We start from the raw sequence: 18,763 nt of genomic DNA, 5'->3' as shown, positions 1-18,763 counted from the left end.
GTACAATACATACAAAACATAGAACAGTAAATAAAGAAGTAAAACAAACAATTATCTCTTCTAGTTACGACCTTTGTACTCATTTGCTGCTTCTTATAGCTTGCTATGTCTTATAAAATTTCGCACATGGTGGGAGTGAAACAAAATAATTTTTTTAGGTTTTAAAAATACATTTCAAATAATCATAAATTACTATATCAATACCATAGGATTCCACTATAATTTATTTTTATTAAAGCCGTATTTGGGTATAATAAAATATTAAATTTCACGCAGACTAAAGACTCACCTTACCAGAATGAAGATTTGTATTGAAAGAATGAGGTGACATCATAATACTTGAAAATGATTGAGAAAGTCACTAGAGGGACATCCTGAGCTTTCAATTGGTTATTCACATGTCATATACATATGCTGCATTCAACATATGATATGACACACAAAAATCAACATTTCGGTGTGTATTTTTTAACATATACTTTTCAATTAAGAAATTGAATAATGTATAGCACTAACATTTGATTTATAATCTATAGTTTGATACCAAACTTATTGACATAAATTCATAAAATAGTAGTTCAATAAAATTTTGAATGAGAGTCAATAAATGCAATGATATAGCCTTTGTTCTGTTACCCGTGTGGAAAGGGTTAAGATGGTAAAAATGAATGTAGAATTGTAAAAGAGAATCCGCTCTTTCAGTTGGTTATAAACAAGTTCGTAAGTCATGTAAAGTTGATTAGCAAACAATCTTGAAAGTCACAGAGAAAGAGATGGGAGGGGCTTTTCTAGTAGGTGTAACAAATTTATTGATTCTCACCCAATGAGGAAAGTATAAGTTTCAAGTCTTAGATTCCTGCTCATAGTTATGTATAGATTGTGCTTTTAATTGGCTTGATACTCCTTCAACCTATTTTAGATGCAAGAAAATTCAGAAGTGGAGAAACTGGAGCTCAGATGCACCACATAATACAGAAAAATGAAGATTAATTTTTTTTATATTTCATTTTGAAATTAATATGTGAAAACTTAGATAATATAAAAATATGAATTATAAACTATGTTTTAATCCAAGTTTATTGACATAACTTGATAATAAGATGTTTATTTAAATTTTGAAAGGTCATGACATGCTCACATCAGCCCAGTCACACAGAAATATTTAAACAAACAAAGAAACACACATAAATGAACAGGAAATCAAACTAATCGTTTAAAATTAATACATATTAGTAGATCTAATCCTATTATTAAATATGTTAGTAATGCAATGGTCATGGATGTGGAATTCATGAACACTTCTTGTTTAAGGGACAAAATGTAAGTAACAATCTACATATGTACAGTGTTTTGCATCTAAACTCTTCATATATATATTTATATATTCATTGAAGTATTTTGTGGTTTTCTAACATTTAGTCATAAGGATTATTATACCAGGTTTTGCCATGAACTAAAATCATGTTTAATATATACATGTATATTAAAAAAAAAGAGAGTTTAAAGTTCACATTTTCTTTACCTGAAAATGTATTTCTGATAGATACTCATCTCTATACATAGATAGCCATTTCCTCAAGTTTGCACATTCTGCCCGAGGGATCTGCATCAGCTTTGTGAAAACACCCATCTAATTTCACACGTGTCCACATGAATGTGCTACTCAAAAGTGGAAGAAAATGGTATCCAGAAGTTGCCCTGGCCGAGCCAATCTTTTGACATGAGCCCCATCGTAAACCTCTGGGCCATACTCGACTGGCAAGTCAAGAAACAACCAAAAAAACCAATTTGGAAGAGCGATCTACTCCAAGTTTTGAAGCAAGAGTGGACAAAAAATCTCACAATCTAAAATTGACGAGATGATTCTCACGATGCCCCAAACGATCAACGAACTCTACGAAGCGAAAGGAAGATCTAGTAGATATTAATTAAATTATAAATATATCAATTCATGTGAATATGACTGAAAAATTTCATTTTTTCTGAGAAGGTGGTGTCTATTTACTTGTGACCACACTGTGTACATTCGTTTATCCCAAGTAGCTCTAAGTTCGTAACAGTATACATCTACTTATAACTAAATTTTATTGTTTTATTGCCCTTTGAACCATGTCTAACTACTATTCACACCATTATAAGTTTAAATCACTCAGGGAATGCACAGCTCACGTTACTCTATCAAATTACATTACCCACGAGCTGCTTGCATGAGTGCCTTATGAACCATTTTAATTATATGATTATTATTACTTATTTAACCTAATCTAGTCTTAAATAACTTAAAAAGATCCGTATTTTTAGACTTAAGTTACGTTTATAATAATTAAAGAATAAATATGAAAAACAAGAAATAAAGTACTTACCCAATCTTTTTTTTTCTTGCTTCCGGGTTTTCAAAGAGAGAGTTAACCCTAATTTTTTATACTGTAGATAGTAATCCATTTAATAATTTTTATTTAATGAAATAATGCACCAAAGAATATAGACTAATAACATGCAAAAAGTAGATAAATTCATTTACCATCAAAATTTTCCTGGCTTTCTAACTATGCAACAAGAACAGTTACAAATTTTTCCAAGCTAGTCATTAACTTTCCCACAGGAACAAAACTTGTACTGTGAGTAAAATTGATGATATTCTGTTCAGAATACAATGTTATACAATACGTCATTTGATACATGAAAACCTTGACTTTCTATTGGTTATAGGTAATATATAATGAAACGTAAGAGAGAACTATCAACAAATTGTGAAGGAGAGGATGTGGCAGGTGGGTGTGGCTCTGTAACCAAACAAAATTGAAGGCTATAAAAATTATGGTTTGTTTGAACAATAACTATTTTTTAGTGAGTATTTTATGTTTAATTTCGTACTTTTTGAGAGGCGGTGGATAAAATAGGGATGATAATATGCTAAAAGAAAATGTGTCATGCGGTCACACTAGTAGAAATTTATGATTTTTTTTAAATATTGCCTTGTAGAATTATGAACTTAAAACTTGTTTTATATTAAAATATGGATTATTAGCTAAGATTTTACGCTATTCTAATTGGTATAACCTAAATAAAAAGTAGTTTAATAATATTTTGAATGTAAGACACTAAAACCTTGTGTCGTGCAGTAAAGAGTACTCGGGGCAATAGGGTTAAGGAGTAATTTACTATGCTTAAACAAAATCTTCAATGTGTACATGTGAAGAAGTGATTAACTATATCAAAACATTATCTTCTACGTGGACATGTTAAGGAATAAAATCTACAACTAAACATTAACATCTATGAGTGCATGGCAAGGAATAATTCAGTAAGACTAAGCATTATCTTTCATACATGTGAAGGCATAATAAATTAGATTTAAACATTACCTTCTGTGCAGGCATGTAAAGGAGTAATCAACCAGAATGAAATATTAATGTCTATGTGTTACATGGTAAGCAGTAATTAAATACAACCAAATATCAATTTTTATGTGTACATGTGAAAGAGTGATGAACTAGGACTAAACATAATATTCTATGTGATAAATGTTTAGGAGTAAGTAACTATGACTAAACATTATATTCTATGTGGTACAAGTAAGGAGTAATGAACTACATCTATTGTATATGGACATGTAATAAACGATGTTGAAACATCAAATTCTCAGAGTTATATGTTAAGGAGTAATAAACTACATCTAAACATTAACTTCTATGTGTTAAATGGTAAGGAAGGGAGGACAAGACATAAAACAGTGGGAGCGAGGTTGAACCCAAAGGAAATGCCAGGTACCAAACAAACTGATCATGTGTAAGGTGAGCAGGAAAAGTAAAAAGATATTCATTAGACAGAGAAGTATCCTTAGAAATTTTGGGGAAAAAAGTGCTCAAGATTGTCCTCTTCAAAGTCAGGCTCAACAAAACAACAAAAGAAATGAGTGGAAAGGATGGCAGCAGATGGTCCTGGCTGTATAAGGACCCTACAAAATATGCAAGATGGGCATCATCATCCACAGATAAAGAACTCAACAGAAATGGTGGTAAATTACTCTACGTGAGGAATCTCATCACCTACATTATCAGAGATAAAGTTCACACTGATCAATAAAATCATATTGAGTATGATAAATCCAAGTTGAAATCTGAAAGTTGAGAACAAAATTTGAAATATCAGCAAACTCCAAACGTGTTTGAATACAAGTGTTCGAGGAAAAGAATGAAAATTCTCATGCACAAATGTAGAGAGAGTATTTGTGTGTGGAGGTGTGTCACACTCCTATTGGTTTAGGATCTTGCTGCATGATACATCATCCTATAGTAGCACAAATTCACATGGTCGCACGTGAAATTAGATGGAAGTTTTTACAAGGCTGGTGGCATGCAAATCCATCAGGCTGAATGTGCAAATTCAAGAGGAAATAGCTATCTGTATATGGAGGTGAGTATTCATTTGAGAAGCTTTTTGTAATTTTTATTATGATGTGCATTCTTCTTAAAAGGTGGCACTCAACCTTTACTGGGCTCCAACTGTAGACGAAAGCATTCGTTTGTTACTCTGTGTGTGTGTGTGTGTGTGTGTGTGTGTGTGTGTGTGAATTAAAGGGATATATATACAGTTTTGGTTGAGGAATAATATAGAAAACAAAACTACTTGTTCAACTGGCAATGTAAAATGGTAAAACTTATCAACAATTCTTGTTGTTTCTGGCATTGGGTAATATAAATTCCACACTCATGAAAGTGTTTACATGAACATTTTAATAAACAAGCACATGGTAGTTATGGTAACTCACCTTGGGTGAAGGCTTAGGTAAGGGATCTGAAGATAGTTTTATCAATGGAGAATTGTCTTCCACATGCCCTATGTTAGAGTCTAGGTTATTCTGTAAGTGTACAAAACATTCTCTTCATGCTACAAGTACATGACAGAAGAAAAATTAATAATAAAACAGATGAAACAGGACTTCACATAGTGCATTTAACAAATAACACACAAAATTAGAAAATTTAAAACAAGACAATATTTAGGATTTAGATTTAACAGTAACACTACTTTTCCTATCAATCCTTTCAATGAAAAGGTATTTAACAAGAAAAACAAATACACATATACACAAAATGTGAAAAATTATGACACCAATTTGGATATACTACACAAAACAATACACACACACTTATACACAAATTAGTATGAATTATAGAATGAAGGTGATACAAACTTAGCTCAAATTTATGAAATTTTCAAAATATTAATATAAAGTAATTCCCATGTCAGATTTCATTGAGAATTTTAAACTTTTATAAATATTTCCTAAAACATGCTAAAGACAATCAAATTATGCAATTATTACCCTTTGCATCTGATTTGTAATTAAATTTTCAATATGATAGCAAATCATATGAAGACTGAATATATCATCCTTCAAAATTTTTATCAGGTAAATGAAAGAAGCTGGCTTAAAATATTTTCATTTAGACTTTTTTTCTCTCTCAAGTTTGCCAACTATATTTATTGGTACCATATAGTATTCTTCCTTTATCTCACACCAAACTGTCATTGAATTTTGAATATAATTTGTTCTTACTCTAATAAACTATGGATTGTCTAATGACCTGCCATTGTCACATTGGCTGTTTTTTTCACATGTCACAACTTGATAAAACAATTTTTGTTTACCATGTTGTTATTTGTTACTCATATTTTCTTTTTTATACTGTGACATGATAAATTTTTCAAATTTTAAATTATATACGTATTGCTATAAACCAAGTAGTTACTCTAAACATGCTTTTACAGCAATAATGCCTAAAGAGTAAAAAAATAAAGAAGTTTGATAGCCAGAAATTAACTCTAGAAATATTTTAATTAAGATTTTACTTACTTTAAACCATCCAATTTCTTCTATTTCCTTTATATCATGAACTCACTGATTAGTACAATGCATATAGATTAAATACTTATACATCTTAAACACAAGCAGTTTAATTCTCATAGTACAGATAATTACAGGTTCTAACTCATATTTTAATCAAAGAACAAAATATCAAATTTCAATATTCATCATGACAACAGTTAAACCAGCCAGTTCATATCCTCCTCTTGTAGTTCTATTTTATCATGCATATTACAGTTAGGAATAATAGGTATGCTAGAAGAATTCAAATATATTATGAAATCTTGCAGTATAAAAGTAAGAAACATAAAACAAATATCCAATAAAGGCAAAAAAAACAAGATTTTGGCTAATTAATCAATCACAGTAACAGCTTATTAAAGGGCAACTTTTATTAACAGGTTGAAGTTGGAGCTATTTATTGTATATTTTCGAATAGATACATTGGGTAAATCTTACAATCTGTAAAATTATATTTTTCTAAAAGTGTTTTACAGTTCAAAATTCCATGAACATTTAATTATAGTCCTACAAATAATTATCACAGTGTACAAAATAACAAAGAAAGCTTCAAGGATCTTTGGAAAAAAAACTTCAATTTTTAAACTTTTTTATGCTAATAAGCATAAACTTTAATTGTGCTTAATGAGGTAATGATTATGTTAACAGTTAAAACATAAAATTTCTAAAATAAACATAAAAAAAGTTAGACATCAGCTAATGAAAACAATTTCATTATAAACATTTAATAAAACAAATATAATAAACTCTGTTAAATAGTTTTTAAGTTTAATTTCAAATGAATGAAATACTAACTTTTTGCATTACTCACCTGAGAAATTTCTTCTGAAGGAAGGTCAAAAACACACCTTAGTTTGGAATCCATAAGATTTTCTGAGTTGGCATACTTCCACTGTTCAAAATATGCATTACTATCAATAAATGTTAAAGATAGCCGAAAATAACAGAGTTTCTGCCAAATATATTATCTGTTGTGAATAATATCTAACAACCATTTCCATTATGTTCAGATATTAACAGAATTTTGTAATACTGAAATGCAATAACTTTTGTACAGTTCTCAAATATAAATCAATGCATCTATTTTTCTTCAAAACTTATCTTCAATTATAAAGATATAAAAAATGAAATTTGTTCACCAGTAAATCAAAACTTGTGATAGGTTTAGAATTAAGTAACATGACTTGTATATTTTACATTACAGTTTTTACAACAAAATTTTTCAAAAGACAAACATGTGATTAAAAGGCTTTAAAAAAACAACAAACAAACAAATCTTGACATGAACATAATACTGAAAATAACAAATGTTTACTTTAAATAAATAACATTCAACCAAACTGTCAAATATTGTAATACTAATAATTATAAATTATGTTGAAACTTCTGGTTATATGTTGTTAAGATAATTACAAATGAGAGTATATGCATATTTAGACAGTGCAAGTTTCATATATAACTGAAAATAATTTTAACTATAAACTTTCTTTAACTCTTTCAGCATGGGCTCTGTCCCTGGGCATGACCTCATAACCATTTTGTGCTTGTTATATTTTTCATGCTATAACTTTTAAATTAGTAAGCATATGTTCATGAAATTTGGCAGATTATCAGTAAACATGGCAAGGTTTCATACCCAAAATATCAGATTTTTTTAAATTAAATCTTGAGGTTCTTATTTGATATTCTAGCTTATTAATATTAATTTGAACCAGTGCTGCATTCAACACACCATGTGACACACAAAACTCGATGTTTAGGTGTGTTTTTTAATATTTACTTTTAACTTAAGAGATCAAATAATGTATAATAGTAAACTTTGTGTTATAATCTACAAACTTGTTGACATAAATAAATTCATAAAATAGCAGTTCAATAAAACTTTGAATGCGATTCAACAAACGTGATGACATGGTCTTTGACCCATGTGGAAAGGGTTAATAAAAATTAAAACCATCCTTTACTTTTCATAATATTATTAACTCCCCTTTTTTTAAACTCTTGTCGCTATTCATCATATTAATTATTCTTCTACTCAATGAGTAATAAATTAAGAAGAAAAACCATTAGAAGTCCTTAAAAGCATGGTAGTTTAACCTTTTCACTGCATAATTAGATTTTAGGTGCATCCCCCATAAGTTAATTCTCCATAAAAAAAATAAAAAGTCTTAATTTGACGTCTTTTATTACTTTTCCAACTTGAAATGACAATAAAATTTCCATATTGGGCATTAAAAGTTCTTGAAAACAATATTAAATAATAGGGAATTTAAATTTTCAACAAGAAAATTTGCAAAAGTTGTTGTAAAGGGTTCTCCAGGATACGACAGTAAAACAGTAGCCATTTCAAGGGGAGATCTGTCAACTGTCATAGTAAGGGGAATTTTTTCACTGCTGTCAAAAAAAGTGGATTTCCACACTTAATAGTAATAAAGGTTCAATTGAATTTAGCTGATTTTTGCAGTGAAAGGGTTAAACAAGCCTCAACTGCCTACTCAGTACTAGTTTAAAGGTATCTTGATTATCTGATCAGTTGTTGGTATTATGCAAACTTGATTATAACCATCTCATAACAATAAATATTTTAAAATGTATGTGAATTTGTACAAACGTGATGCATGTCAAGTATGAGGTACTGTACACAGGCAGATATAATGAAAGAAAAGTGAGCAAGGTAAAAACGAGACTTTAAAATAATATTAATGAGACAAGACTTACCACTGTTTCAAGATTACAGTCTCCTTCTGGTGCAATCATTGTCTGTACCATGAATTTGTGTTTAAGTTTTTCATGAGGATCATAATCAAATGGCTGAAGCATAACTACATTTATAAGTGAGAAGAAAAGAGGAATATTTATTTCTTATCTGCTAATCAAAGAAATGAGCTGAATTAAATAATAATCTCTTTCTGGGTCAGCTAAGGGAATATTGTTTTCTCATCACTAAATATTATAAGTGGCTGTTTTTCACTTTCTATTAAACTAACAAATATTAACAAGATAAAAACTGTTTTCATTAACCAGTCCAAATGATATTATATTATATCACAAACACATTCACACCTACAAATACTTTGTGTAACACTTCAATTTCCAAAGTTGGACTTAACATTTGCATTCACAAAATAATATGCACAAACTAATAAGTGTGAGATAATTAAAACTGTATATAAAATAGCAACCACAGAAAAGTACTTTCATGCATTTACAGATATCGAAATTATATGAATACCTCAAAGCCTCCCCACACCACATTAAATTCATAATAACAATGCACAAGTCAGTACTTGTTTTCCAAAGATACCTTTCATTGACACTTTATGTGGAGGGTGAAAATATCAACCTAAGCATTAATTACCAGTTGGGTCATTAGACAACTTAATCTTATTTAATACTATATGTGATTACCTATCAGTAAAGAAAAGACTTAAACAATGAAGAAAGGATCAAATGATAAAAATGATCAAGGTAAACTATAAATAACATTATAAACTTTCTGGAGATCATACATTTTTCTTGAATTTTTGGACTAATTAATCCAGAAATGTAACATATATATTAACTGTAATATAAGTAAGCTTTCTAAACACAGATACTAGATCTTTCAAATGCAAATACAAGACATGGACAGGAAGGAAATATTAAGTTGTTTAACTTAAAGGCTGTCATTGTACATCCACCTTACTAGTATGATTTCCTTAGCTAATCTTATGTATGTCATCTTACAATAAACTTGGAAATATAAGTTCACCAAACCCACACTCTTCCCATCATCCAGATGACAAGTTACACCCTTGAAAAAGTGGAACAATTACTATGGAAAGATTTTCTTTGATAAATCTACCTTGACTTTCTTGTAACTAAATTTTGTAAAGCTTATGTTAACAGATTCTATGTAATTTTCAACAGTACAAAAAATTAAATGGCTATAGTTTCCAAACAACTCTTAAGTACCCCAAATCCTCAGACCCACAGTCAATAGACCTAATAAAAATGAAAGAGAAGGATTGCACATCTGATCTTTGATTTCTTTTAAAAGTCTGGGGAAAAACCTTACATTGTCCTGGAGGTTTATCTATTTTTAATCTCTCAATCTTCCTACTTATTACCAAGGGATTAATATCTATACGATTCAAGTGAAATTCAATATTTCTCACAGAATGTTCAGGATAAAGAATATTGCTAATATATTCTCTTGAAAAACAGAAGAGAATATTTAAAAGCTAAGCCATTTCATAGTTTTCAACAAAAGCTTTGCCATCAGTATCCTTTAAGGGCTTGAATCCTTATATTAATTTGGATGGACACACAAACTTACACACAAATATTAGGATAAAAATTCATGGCTGCATTGGCACAATTTCTGCTAATTAAATATGTTATTGTGACAACAAACCTCCAGGAGTAAGAAATAGCTCCTTTCAACATTCAGGTCAGATTATGTTCAAAACCCAATCAATGTGATTTCCTATGATCATCCATGTCAATCATTTACTACTATACACAGAAAATGGCAATGTTGTGTTTTATAACTTTTCCTAGCCATATGGTCATCACTGACATTTCATACATTATCAGGACCTAAATGTACGTATGTCAAGTGACAAAATATCCAGGTTCGCATTGCAATCTGCAAATCAAAACAACTCCAGTTGCAAATCACTTTCCTTTTAGCATAATGTGTGAATCATTCCTTTCTCTTGTATGTTGTCATTGAGACCTCCCACAACACAGTGAAAGTGCCGTAATGTTTCAGTTTAATAAACCAAAGCCACAGCTGATATTCATTTCCCGCACATATCACATACATTGCACATTTAGCACTAAGCCAGTTATGAGGTCTCTCAGTATGGGCTCAGTCCCTTGGACCAACCATGTAACCATTTTTACTTGTATATAGTTTTAATAAATGAACTTTTAATACAGCATGTGTATATTCACAAAATTTGGCAGACTTTTAGTAAACATTACAAGTCATTTGTACACAAAAAAATCAGTTTTTTAAAGAAGTATTTTTACTAAAGATTTGCCCATCAATATATCAATTCTTTTATTTTTGACCAGTCCAAGTGCAAAGTGATTTTCATGTTAAGGATAAAAATACTTTTCTTCATCTCAAAAATCTGACATGTCATTTGCATAATCTCTAAAAACCTCCTAAATATATTTCAAACATTTTTTTCAGCAAAAAACTTCCTATTTTATCTGTTATGTTCTCTACCCTAACTCTATACAAGATTGGTCAATTTGACCAACCTCATAACCATAAAAAAAAAAAAAATTGAAATAAATCAAAATTACCCTTTTTCTTTCTAGAACAACTTCAAATTGTAGCATGAAACTTCATTTGTTTATCCTAAGTAGCTTTAAACTGGTAACTGTATGCATCTATTTATACTTAAATTCTATTGCCCTTTGAACCATGTCTAACTACTATTTGCATCATTATAAGTTGTAAATCACTTGGGAAACATGTGGCTCATGTTATGGTATCAAATTACATTACCCAAGAGCTACTCTGAGCTGCTCAAGTGCGTGCCTCATTAACATTTTTTTATATTATTATTATTTATTTTACCTAATCTAACTTTAACTAGCCTAAAAAGTTGACTATTTTTACATTTCAGTTACTTTTATAATAATAAACAAAGTATACACATGAAAAAGTACTTACCTGGGCTTTCTTTTTCTTTTTGCTGTTGACCATCGATGACACTGAACCCAACATTTTTCATACTAATTGTAGTAGTGCACTAAATTTTTATTTAATTAAGTATAGTAGTACTTAATTGTTGGGATCAACAAGGTTTCCAAATAATTCACATGCCAAAACCCCCCTATTGAATTCCTGAGCTAAAAACTGACCATTCAAAGTATTGGTTATGATATATTATGAACATATAAACTAATAATATGCTAAAGAGGTCACTAACATTTCAAGTATAACAATTCAAAAATTTCTAAAACAGCAACTTTTCCCATTTACCACTCACATACCTACCTGATCACGTCAGCAGGGTTAAACCCTATATAGCTCGGACTATAGCTATTTTTATTAAATAATGCACCAAACAACATAGAATAATAAAAGGCAAAAAGCAGACAATGTCCCATAACTATTACAATTTTTCTAGCTTCCTAACTATGCGACAAGAGCTGTTAAAAATTCATCCAAGCTAGTCCATGTGTTTTCTGTGAGAACAAAACTTCTACTGAAAGTGCAATTAACATTTTTCTGTACAGAAAACAATGCAATACAATACATCATTTGACAGATTAAAACCTTGGGTTTCTATTGGTTATAAATAATACGGTATTAAATGTATGGGAGAACTATTGACAAATCCTGAAAGAGAGGATGTGGCAGGTGTGTGTGGCAAGAGGGGTCTGATTTTCTATTTTATGGCTATGTAACCAATCAAAATTGAGGGCTATGAAAATTATGCTTTGCCTGAGGGATGAAAACATTATAATGAGTAATTTATGTTAAATTTTGTACTTCTTAAAGTAGTTCCTAGTATATAAAATAAAACTTCAAAAACTGTCAGAAATACCAAACACCTCAGCTGTCACAAAATGATACAACAATTGATAACCAGAGAAAAAAGTGACTTGAAGAAATTGCAACTGAACAAGGTTACCACAAGTCATTTTTCAAATTAATCTGGTTTATTTTATTTATTTTTCTTTTGGTGAGACATCATCACTCTCTTCACAATGTGGTCTCCATGGCTTTTTGATGAAGAAAGTGTCTAGTGACTTTTCATTAGTAATTACCCCTCTCACCACAGGCATCTTTTACTGTGCATGTCATGAGGCTTTTAGTGAGTTACATTCGAAATTTAATTAAACTACTTTTTGTACATGTTATATCAATTGGTATAGCATAAAATCATAGGTAATAATCCATATTTTAATAGTATATACATTTTCAGTTCTTAATTTTATAAGACAATATTTTAAAAAATCCTGAATTTCCCCTAATGTGAGAAATGACATTTATTCTCTAGGCATTCCCTCTTCTCCAAGTTATTTACCACCCCTCCGTTCATGAAATGCCATGTATGGTACAATGAAATATTAGGGTTTGAAGCTGAATAAAAGTGTTATTAGAATAAAAACATACCATTTACCTCTTTTCATTAGTGCATTTCTTTACAAAGAGTTAAGACTTTTAGTGCTGGATTTAGTTACCATAATGTGTTAAAATGATGAATGTTAAAAAGATGCTAAGCAATATTTGCTAATTGCTAATCAAATTCAATATTGATTAGCAGTTTCTGCTAATCAAATCCACTAAACTATTTTGTCCCCTGCATGTGGAGCTGATATTTATGCAAATCATGACATATTCATCAAATTCTTGTACACTTTTCAATTTTGATTTCATACTGATGCTATAGTAACAACACATGCAACATCCTACAACAGCATCACTGGAAAATGACAAAAAACGTTAATGAATATGCCTAAAATTAAGGGCAATTCAGCACTTTTTACAAGAACTGTCAAGAAATAGACTAGTGGTTTTTTCATGAATACGATTTTAAGATGAAGCTAGTACAGCCATGAAACTAGTAAAATACTGTTTACGAGTTCTGTGAAAAAAATATTATATGAAAAAAGGTCCCAAATAAATTGATAGACATTTTTTTTCAATACTTTGGGTGTCATTTGTTTAATTTTGTTATATTGAAATTGTTTCCTCTGCCCTGAAACAAAATGTTGTTGCCCCAGGATTAAAAAGAAATTGCCCTTGATTAACCAAGATCTTGAAATGGCAAGGATCAACAGTTTGCCCCAGGCCATTGCATGAGAATTTCAATCATTTGAACAACATGAATTAATACTGTGAGACATTGATTCTAAGTGTATATTGAGAGAACATCTGAATTACCAATTGCTTTATTTTCTTTACGAAATTTGACTACTGGAAAGACCATAGATGCACATTTATTTCTGCTATATAATTCTATGAACTTAAGAGACAACATAAAGAAAAATGTGAGAAAACTCACCTGATACAGTCATGTGCTGTTTGGGTTCTATAATTCCACTGTTTGGTCTCACACAGTATCTCTTTGGAGTGGTAGTTTTTATTTTGAAACATACTCGCCATTCTGATGGGTTGTACAAAGTTAGATTTGAAGTAGTAACATCTGTGAAGGGTCCTGAAGTCCAAGAAAAAATGTGTCCATGTAAATAATGTAGAAATATAACATCTTTCAGTAACAAATTTCAAATAAAGCAAAACCTGTATATTTCAGGTTAAAATTAGAAATCAAGTTTTATTTTCTATAAATGACAATTATATACTGTCCTTAACATACATGTAAATAATAATTATTGGTTAGACATCTAAAAAAATTTCATCTACAGCCATAGGCACAACTTAACAAGTGATGCAAAAGACATGTCCTGCTCACATTGCAGAATACTAAAACCTATTTCTCAATAATTTACTTCTATAATCACCAGTCACTCTATCAGTCACAAAATCTAAATTTGAAAGAACAACTCTCATGCCACAGTTACACAAATTGCTTCCCTACACTCATACATACACACAATAAATCTGAACTAATATTTTTAATGCACTTGGACACGCCACAGGGATATCAGAACAAGTTAAATGAAATAATAAATTATGTTGAAAATGTGTATTATTTAATACCATAACTTTAAATAGTTCAATATTATAACATATTTTTATTACCATAGAAAACAGTAGAGGTGCCAAATATCAATATCTAAGTAATGATTATTTTTAGCCTCCAGACTTAATGACTTGTAGCTTATAGTTTACAGAAGTAACTTTGATTTATCAATGTTTTGCATATCTATATAACACCTAATTAACTCTTTCAACTTGGCTCGATCCCTGGGACCAACTTCGTAACCATTTTGTGCTTGTTATAGTTTTCATGCTATAACTTTGAAATTAGTAAGCAAATGTTAATGAAATCTGGCAGTTTATCAGTAAACATTACAATTCTTTCATATCCAAAATATCTAGTGTTTTTATTAAGTCTTAAAGTTTGTAAAGCAATGTATCTCTCATGCCTTTTTTTTTTCTTTTCACATCTTGCCTATCTATCATGCAAAGTAATTTTATTTTAAGATTAAAAATACTTTTATGCATCAGAAAATTTGGAAATTTCTTTATATATATATATATATATTTATTATTTTCATTATATTGACCTTTCACCCATGCCTGGCTAACAATACAAAAGTTACAACGACGTGGCTCATGTGCACTCATGCTACCCTATCAAATAACATAAAGGTGACCTTTAGCAAAATACTAGTTGACTAAAACACAGCCAAGACAAATTACTTTGTACAGAGTGACTGTATTTTAATTTCAATTTTTATACATTATGTATGTATATAGATTATTGCTATTTTGAAATATGTTCTTAAAGTTATTTTTCTTAAAACATAGAACAGTAAATAAAGAAGTAAAGCAAACAATTATTTCTTCTATTTACGACCTTTGTATTCGGTTGCTGCTTGACGTAGGTTGCTAAGCCTGTAAAAATTTTGCATGTGGAGGATATGAAACAAAATATTTTTTTTAGGTTTTATATATAATTTTGAATAACTAAACAATCATAAATTACTACATCAATACCATATAATTCTACTATAATTTATCAAGCTTAGTAACTAAGCTGTATTTGGGTCTACAAAAAAATATGAAATTTCGAACAGACTAAAAAATCATTGAAGTCTTGATTCAAAAGAAACAAATGGTGGAAGGAACATTAGAAAGGCTGAGAAAACTACTAGGGGACATTCTGAGCTTCCGAATGGTTATTCATGTCATATATAGAAGTGTATATAAGAAAGTGTTTCCAAAATTGGAAAGAGGTGAGCGAGGTGCCACTGTATGTGATTTATTACATGAGCAATATCTTAGCAAACAGAAAAGATAAGATCTTCTAGCTTGTCAATATCTATAATTTGAGTTTCTAATTCATATGAAACTATAGATTTAGTATTTTGACTTCACAAACATCTAATCTGAACCAGTGCTGCATTCAACCTACCACATGACACACAAAAATCGATGTTGATCTGTGATTTTTAATATTTACTTTTAAATTAAGAAACTGAGTAATGAATAGTTGTAAAATTTAAATATTAATCTACAGTTTGATGCCAAATTTATTGATTGCAAAGTGGCAAGTAAGTTACTCAAGTCATTGAAGAAATGCTCTGTTGCTAGTAGTATACTAATAGAGCTAATAAAATCCTAGGGTGTATTTACAGACATACTAATTACAAGCCAAAAGAGGTTATTACTTCTCTATACAAATCAGTAGTAAGTCTCACTTGTAATAGCATTTTGGTCTCCTTATTTAAGAAAGAATATTAACTTAGTGGAAAGGGTTCAAAGGAGAACTACTAAGATGAACCTATGGATGAGTTATCTTGCTGGTATAGATTAATATATCTTTTTGCTGGTGACATTATTTGCAAGAAATTCCAGGTGATCAATAGGTTAAAGTCCTCTGATTTCTGTGCTATATTCTAAAGGACACAAGTTAAAGATCTGGAAAAAGACAGGCTAGGCTCCATTCAAGACAGTTTTATTTTTCTAGTAGGATAACCGATGTATAGAACATTTTACTGTTGGTAGTAGTAAATGCCAGAACTTTACAATACCATAAGAAAAAAACGATGACTCCGTGAAAAATAAAACGTCTTGTTTAAATTTGTACTTTTCTCAAGAGTAGAAGTAGAAGGACAACCTTGAACTTACTAGTAACTTAGTAAGACAGTATGACTAGCTATAGTATACGAGCCATGAAAAATGTAATAACTATTACTATTAGTACTAATGGTAGTACTATAATTAACAAGTAGCAGTACTTTCAATCTATCATTATATCAAATTCAGTTTTATGACTCTCAGTCTCACTATAAGTATAACTATATATACTAGTACTAGTACTAGTCTTACCCTTGAAATGTAGCTCTGAAGGGGGTTCCAGTTGTAAAATTTGCTGTGGTTTTGACATTATTCTTTAAATAAAAGTATAATGTACTTCATATACCAAACGAACTTTTAAAGTTACAGGCTTTGTATTAAATTATGACATAAATAACTATTCTTTGTATTTTGGAGCAACTGGGCCAAGGAAAATTATTATCGCATTCATGCTAAATCCATAAATATCACTAGTTAATGGATACGCCTAACACTAAGAGCATCAATCCGCAACTCAATAAGCAACGCATGCTCAGTTGCTTGTAAAGGGGGGTTTTAATTAAAAATCATTAAGCCAGCTGTAGTAGAACGTGTATTTAGGATATTTTTTCTGAAACGCCAAAACTACATTTTGACTCTATCAAAAATAAACAATGTCTAAACAACTTGCTACATCGATGTACTTTACACGTTAAAGTGTTCTCATGAAGTGAAAAAAGATTACATATATATGAAAAATTGACTAATACTATACTTACAAAATATTATTTTAGCATTTAATTAAAAATTTCCGTTAAACCTTTTAAACTAAACTGGTGATACGGTAAGAAATAAGTATAATTTTAGTAGTTATATTTTATTGTTTAGTTGAACTCCTAAGAAACCACCAAGGAAGGGAATTTCGATTTATATTCTCTAACAATACATTCTACCGTGATTTAGAGTGGTGTGATATTTTCCGTTACAAAAATTTTCCTCAAAATAAATGGATAAGGTCCACTAAACAGGAAGTCCAAAACATCATAGAATATGGGTTTAAATCGCCTTGAAATCTGACCGAGTTTGTCACCAAGAAAGAGTTCGTATACAAAATGCACAACAACAGCATTATTTATATACAGAACACAGCCAAAGCCAAGCACAATACAAAAACGAAACAACGGCAAGTGTTTGTAATCGGTGGGTGGAACTGGTAAGAGTAGGTCCGGGGTACTTCTATCTTTTGAGGCCCCTGGCTATAATAAAGATAAAAAAATTTGACACAATATAAGACAATCATTAGCCCAAATTAAAAGTGAAACATAATTTGAATATTTTATATTTAACATATATTTATCAACATGACTTAACATTTAATAAATGCTTTTATAGGTATAAAACAAGTCGTGAAATTTAACAAATGCAAAAAAATAACAAGTCTAAATTTGTGGCTCCCTTTGAGCTTGAGGCTCTGGCCAAATGATTCTCCTACCCCCCCTCCCGCCCCAATTGGCCCTAGGCAAGAAAGAGATGATGTAAAAACAAACCTATAGTGGTTCTCTCTCACCACCTGAGTGTTAGCCCAACATGTAAGAGAAGGTTAAAATTAAAAGTTAAAACAAGGCAAAATGAATATGCTAAAGACAGACAATAACAATGTACTGGCAATGAATTTACTGTAGATCTAAGTAAAACTCTTAGTCTTAAAAGCTTTAACAGAATTTAATCTAATAAAAATCTCTCTACCTAATAGGGGAGAGTCTAGCTATAAATACTGTTACGTCTCTGGTCGTTAGTTAATTTTCCGTAAAAATTATTTCCGAAGAAACTTTACCGATACAAGTCCTTTCTTAAATAAAACTGGTTTATTCTTTCTGAATACAACTTTGCAATACACTTAATTTCCACAGTCACGCTATAACAAACGCTATAATTCACAACGAACGACTCACGTGCTCGACTCAATCGTCAGTCTCTCTCTGTCTGCAGTTCAATTACACAGTACATTACATTGTTGCCGTCACCTCTTACCGGTCTTAAATATACAAGAATACCGCATATCTAGTAACCTCTCGAGACTTCAGGAAGGGATGTGAACGGTCGAGAATATGACGTGTTGCTAGAGTCACGTGACCCCGCTGTCGTAACACTGCCCCTTCCTTAGTATTGTT

At 30.4% G+C, this 18,763-nt stretch overlaps 1 protein-coding gene across 1 annotated transcript in view; it reads right to left on the bottom strand.

Moving 5' to 3' along the window:
- LOC106462944 (vesicle-associated membrane protein-associated protein A-like) overlaps window positions 1-17,132 on the bottom strand; it is a 31,012-nt gene extending 13,880 nt beyond the window's left edge. The window contains exons 1-5 of the mRNA XM_013922915.2: window positions 16,866-17,132; window positions 13,912-14,064; window positions 8,612-8,715; window positions 6,705-6,785; window positions 4,772-4,861 (exon numbers count right to left, since the gene is read on the bottom strand). Coding sequence (XP_013778369.1) covers window positions 4,772-4,861; window positions 6,705-6,785; window positions 8,612-8,715; window positions 13,912-14,064; window positions 16,866-16,923 — 486 coding nt within the window. The 5' untranslated portion in view covers window positions 16,924-17,132. The remainder of the gene's footprint in view (window positions 1-4,771; window positions 4,862-6,704; window positions 6,786-8,611; window positions 8,716-13,911; window positions 14,065-16,865) is intronic.
- Window positions 17,133-18,763: the final 1,631 nt, after the last annotated feature.

This window comes from Limulus polyphemus, unplaced genomic scaffold (assembly GCF_000517525.1).
Source record: "Limulus polyphemus unplaced genomic scaffold, Limulus_polyphemus-2.1.2 Scaffold49, whole genome shotgun sequence".
NCBI lineage: Eukaryota > Metazoa > Arthropoda > Merostomata > Xiphosura > Limulidae > Limulus > Limulus polyphemus.
This window is presented reverse-complemented; position numbering and strand designations above follow the sequence as displayed.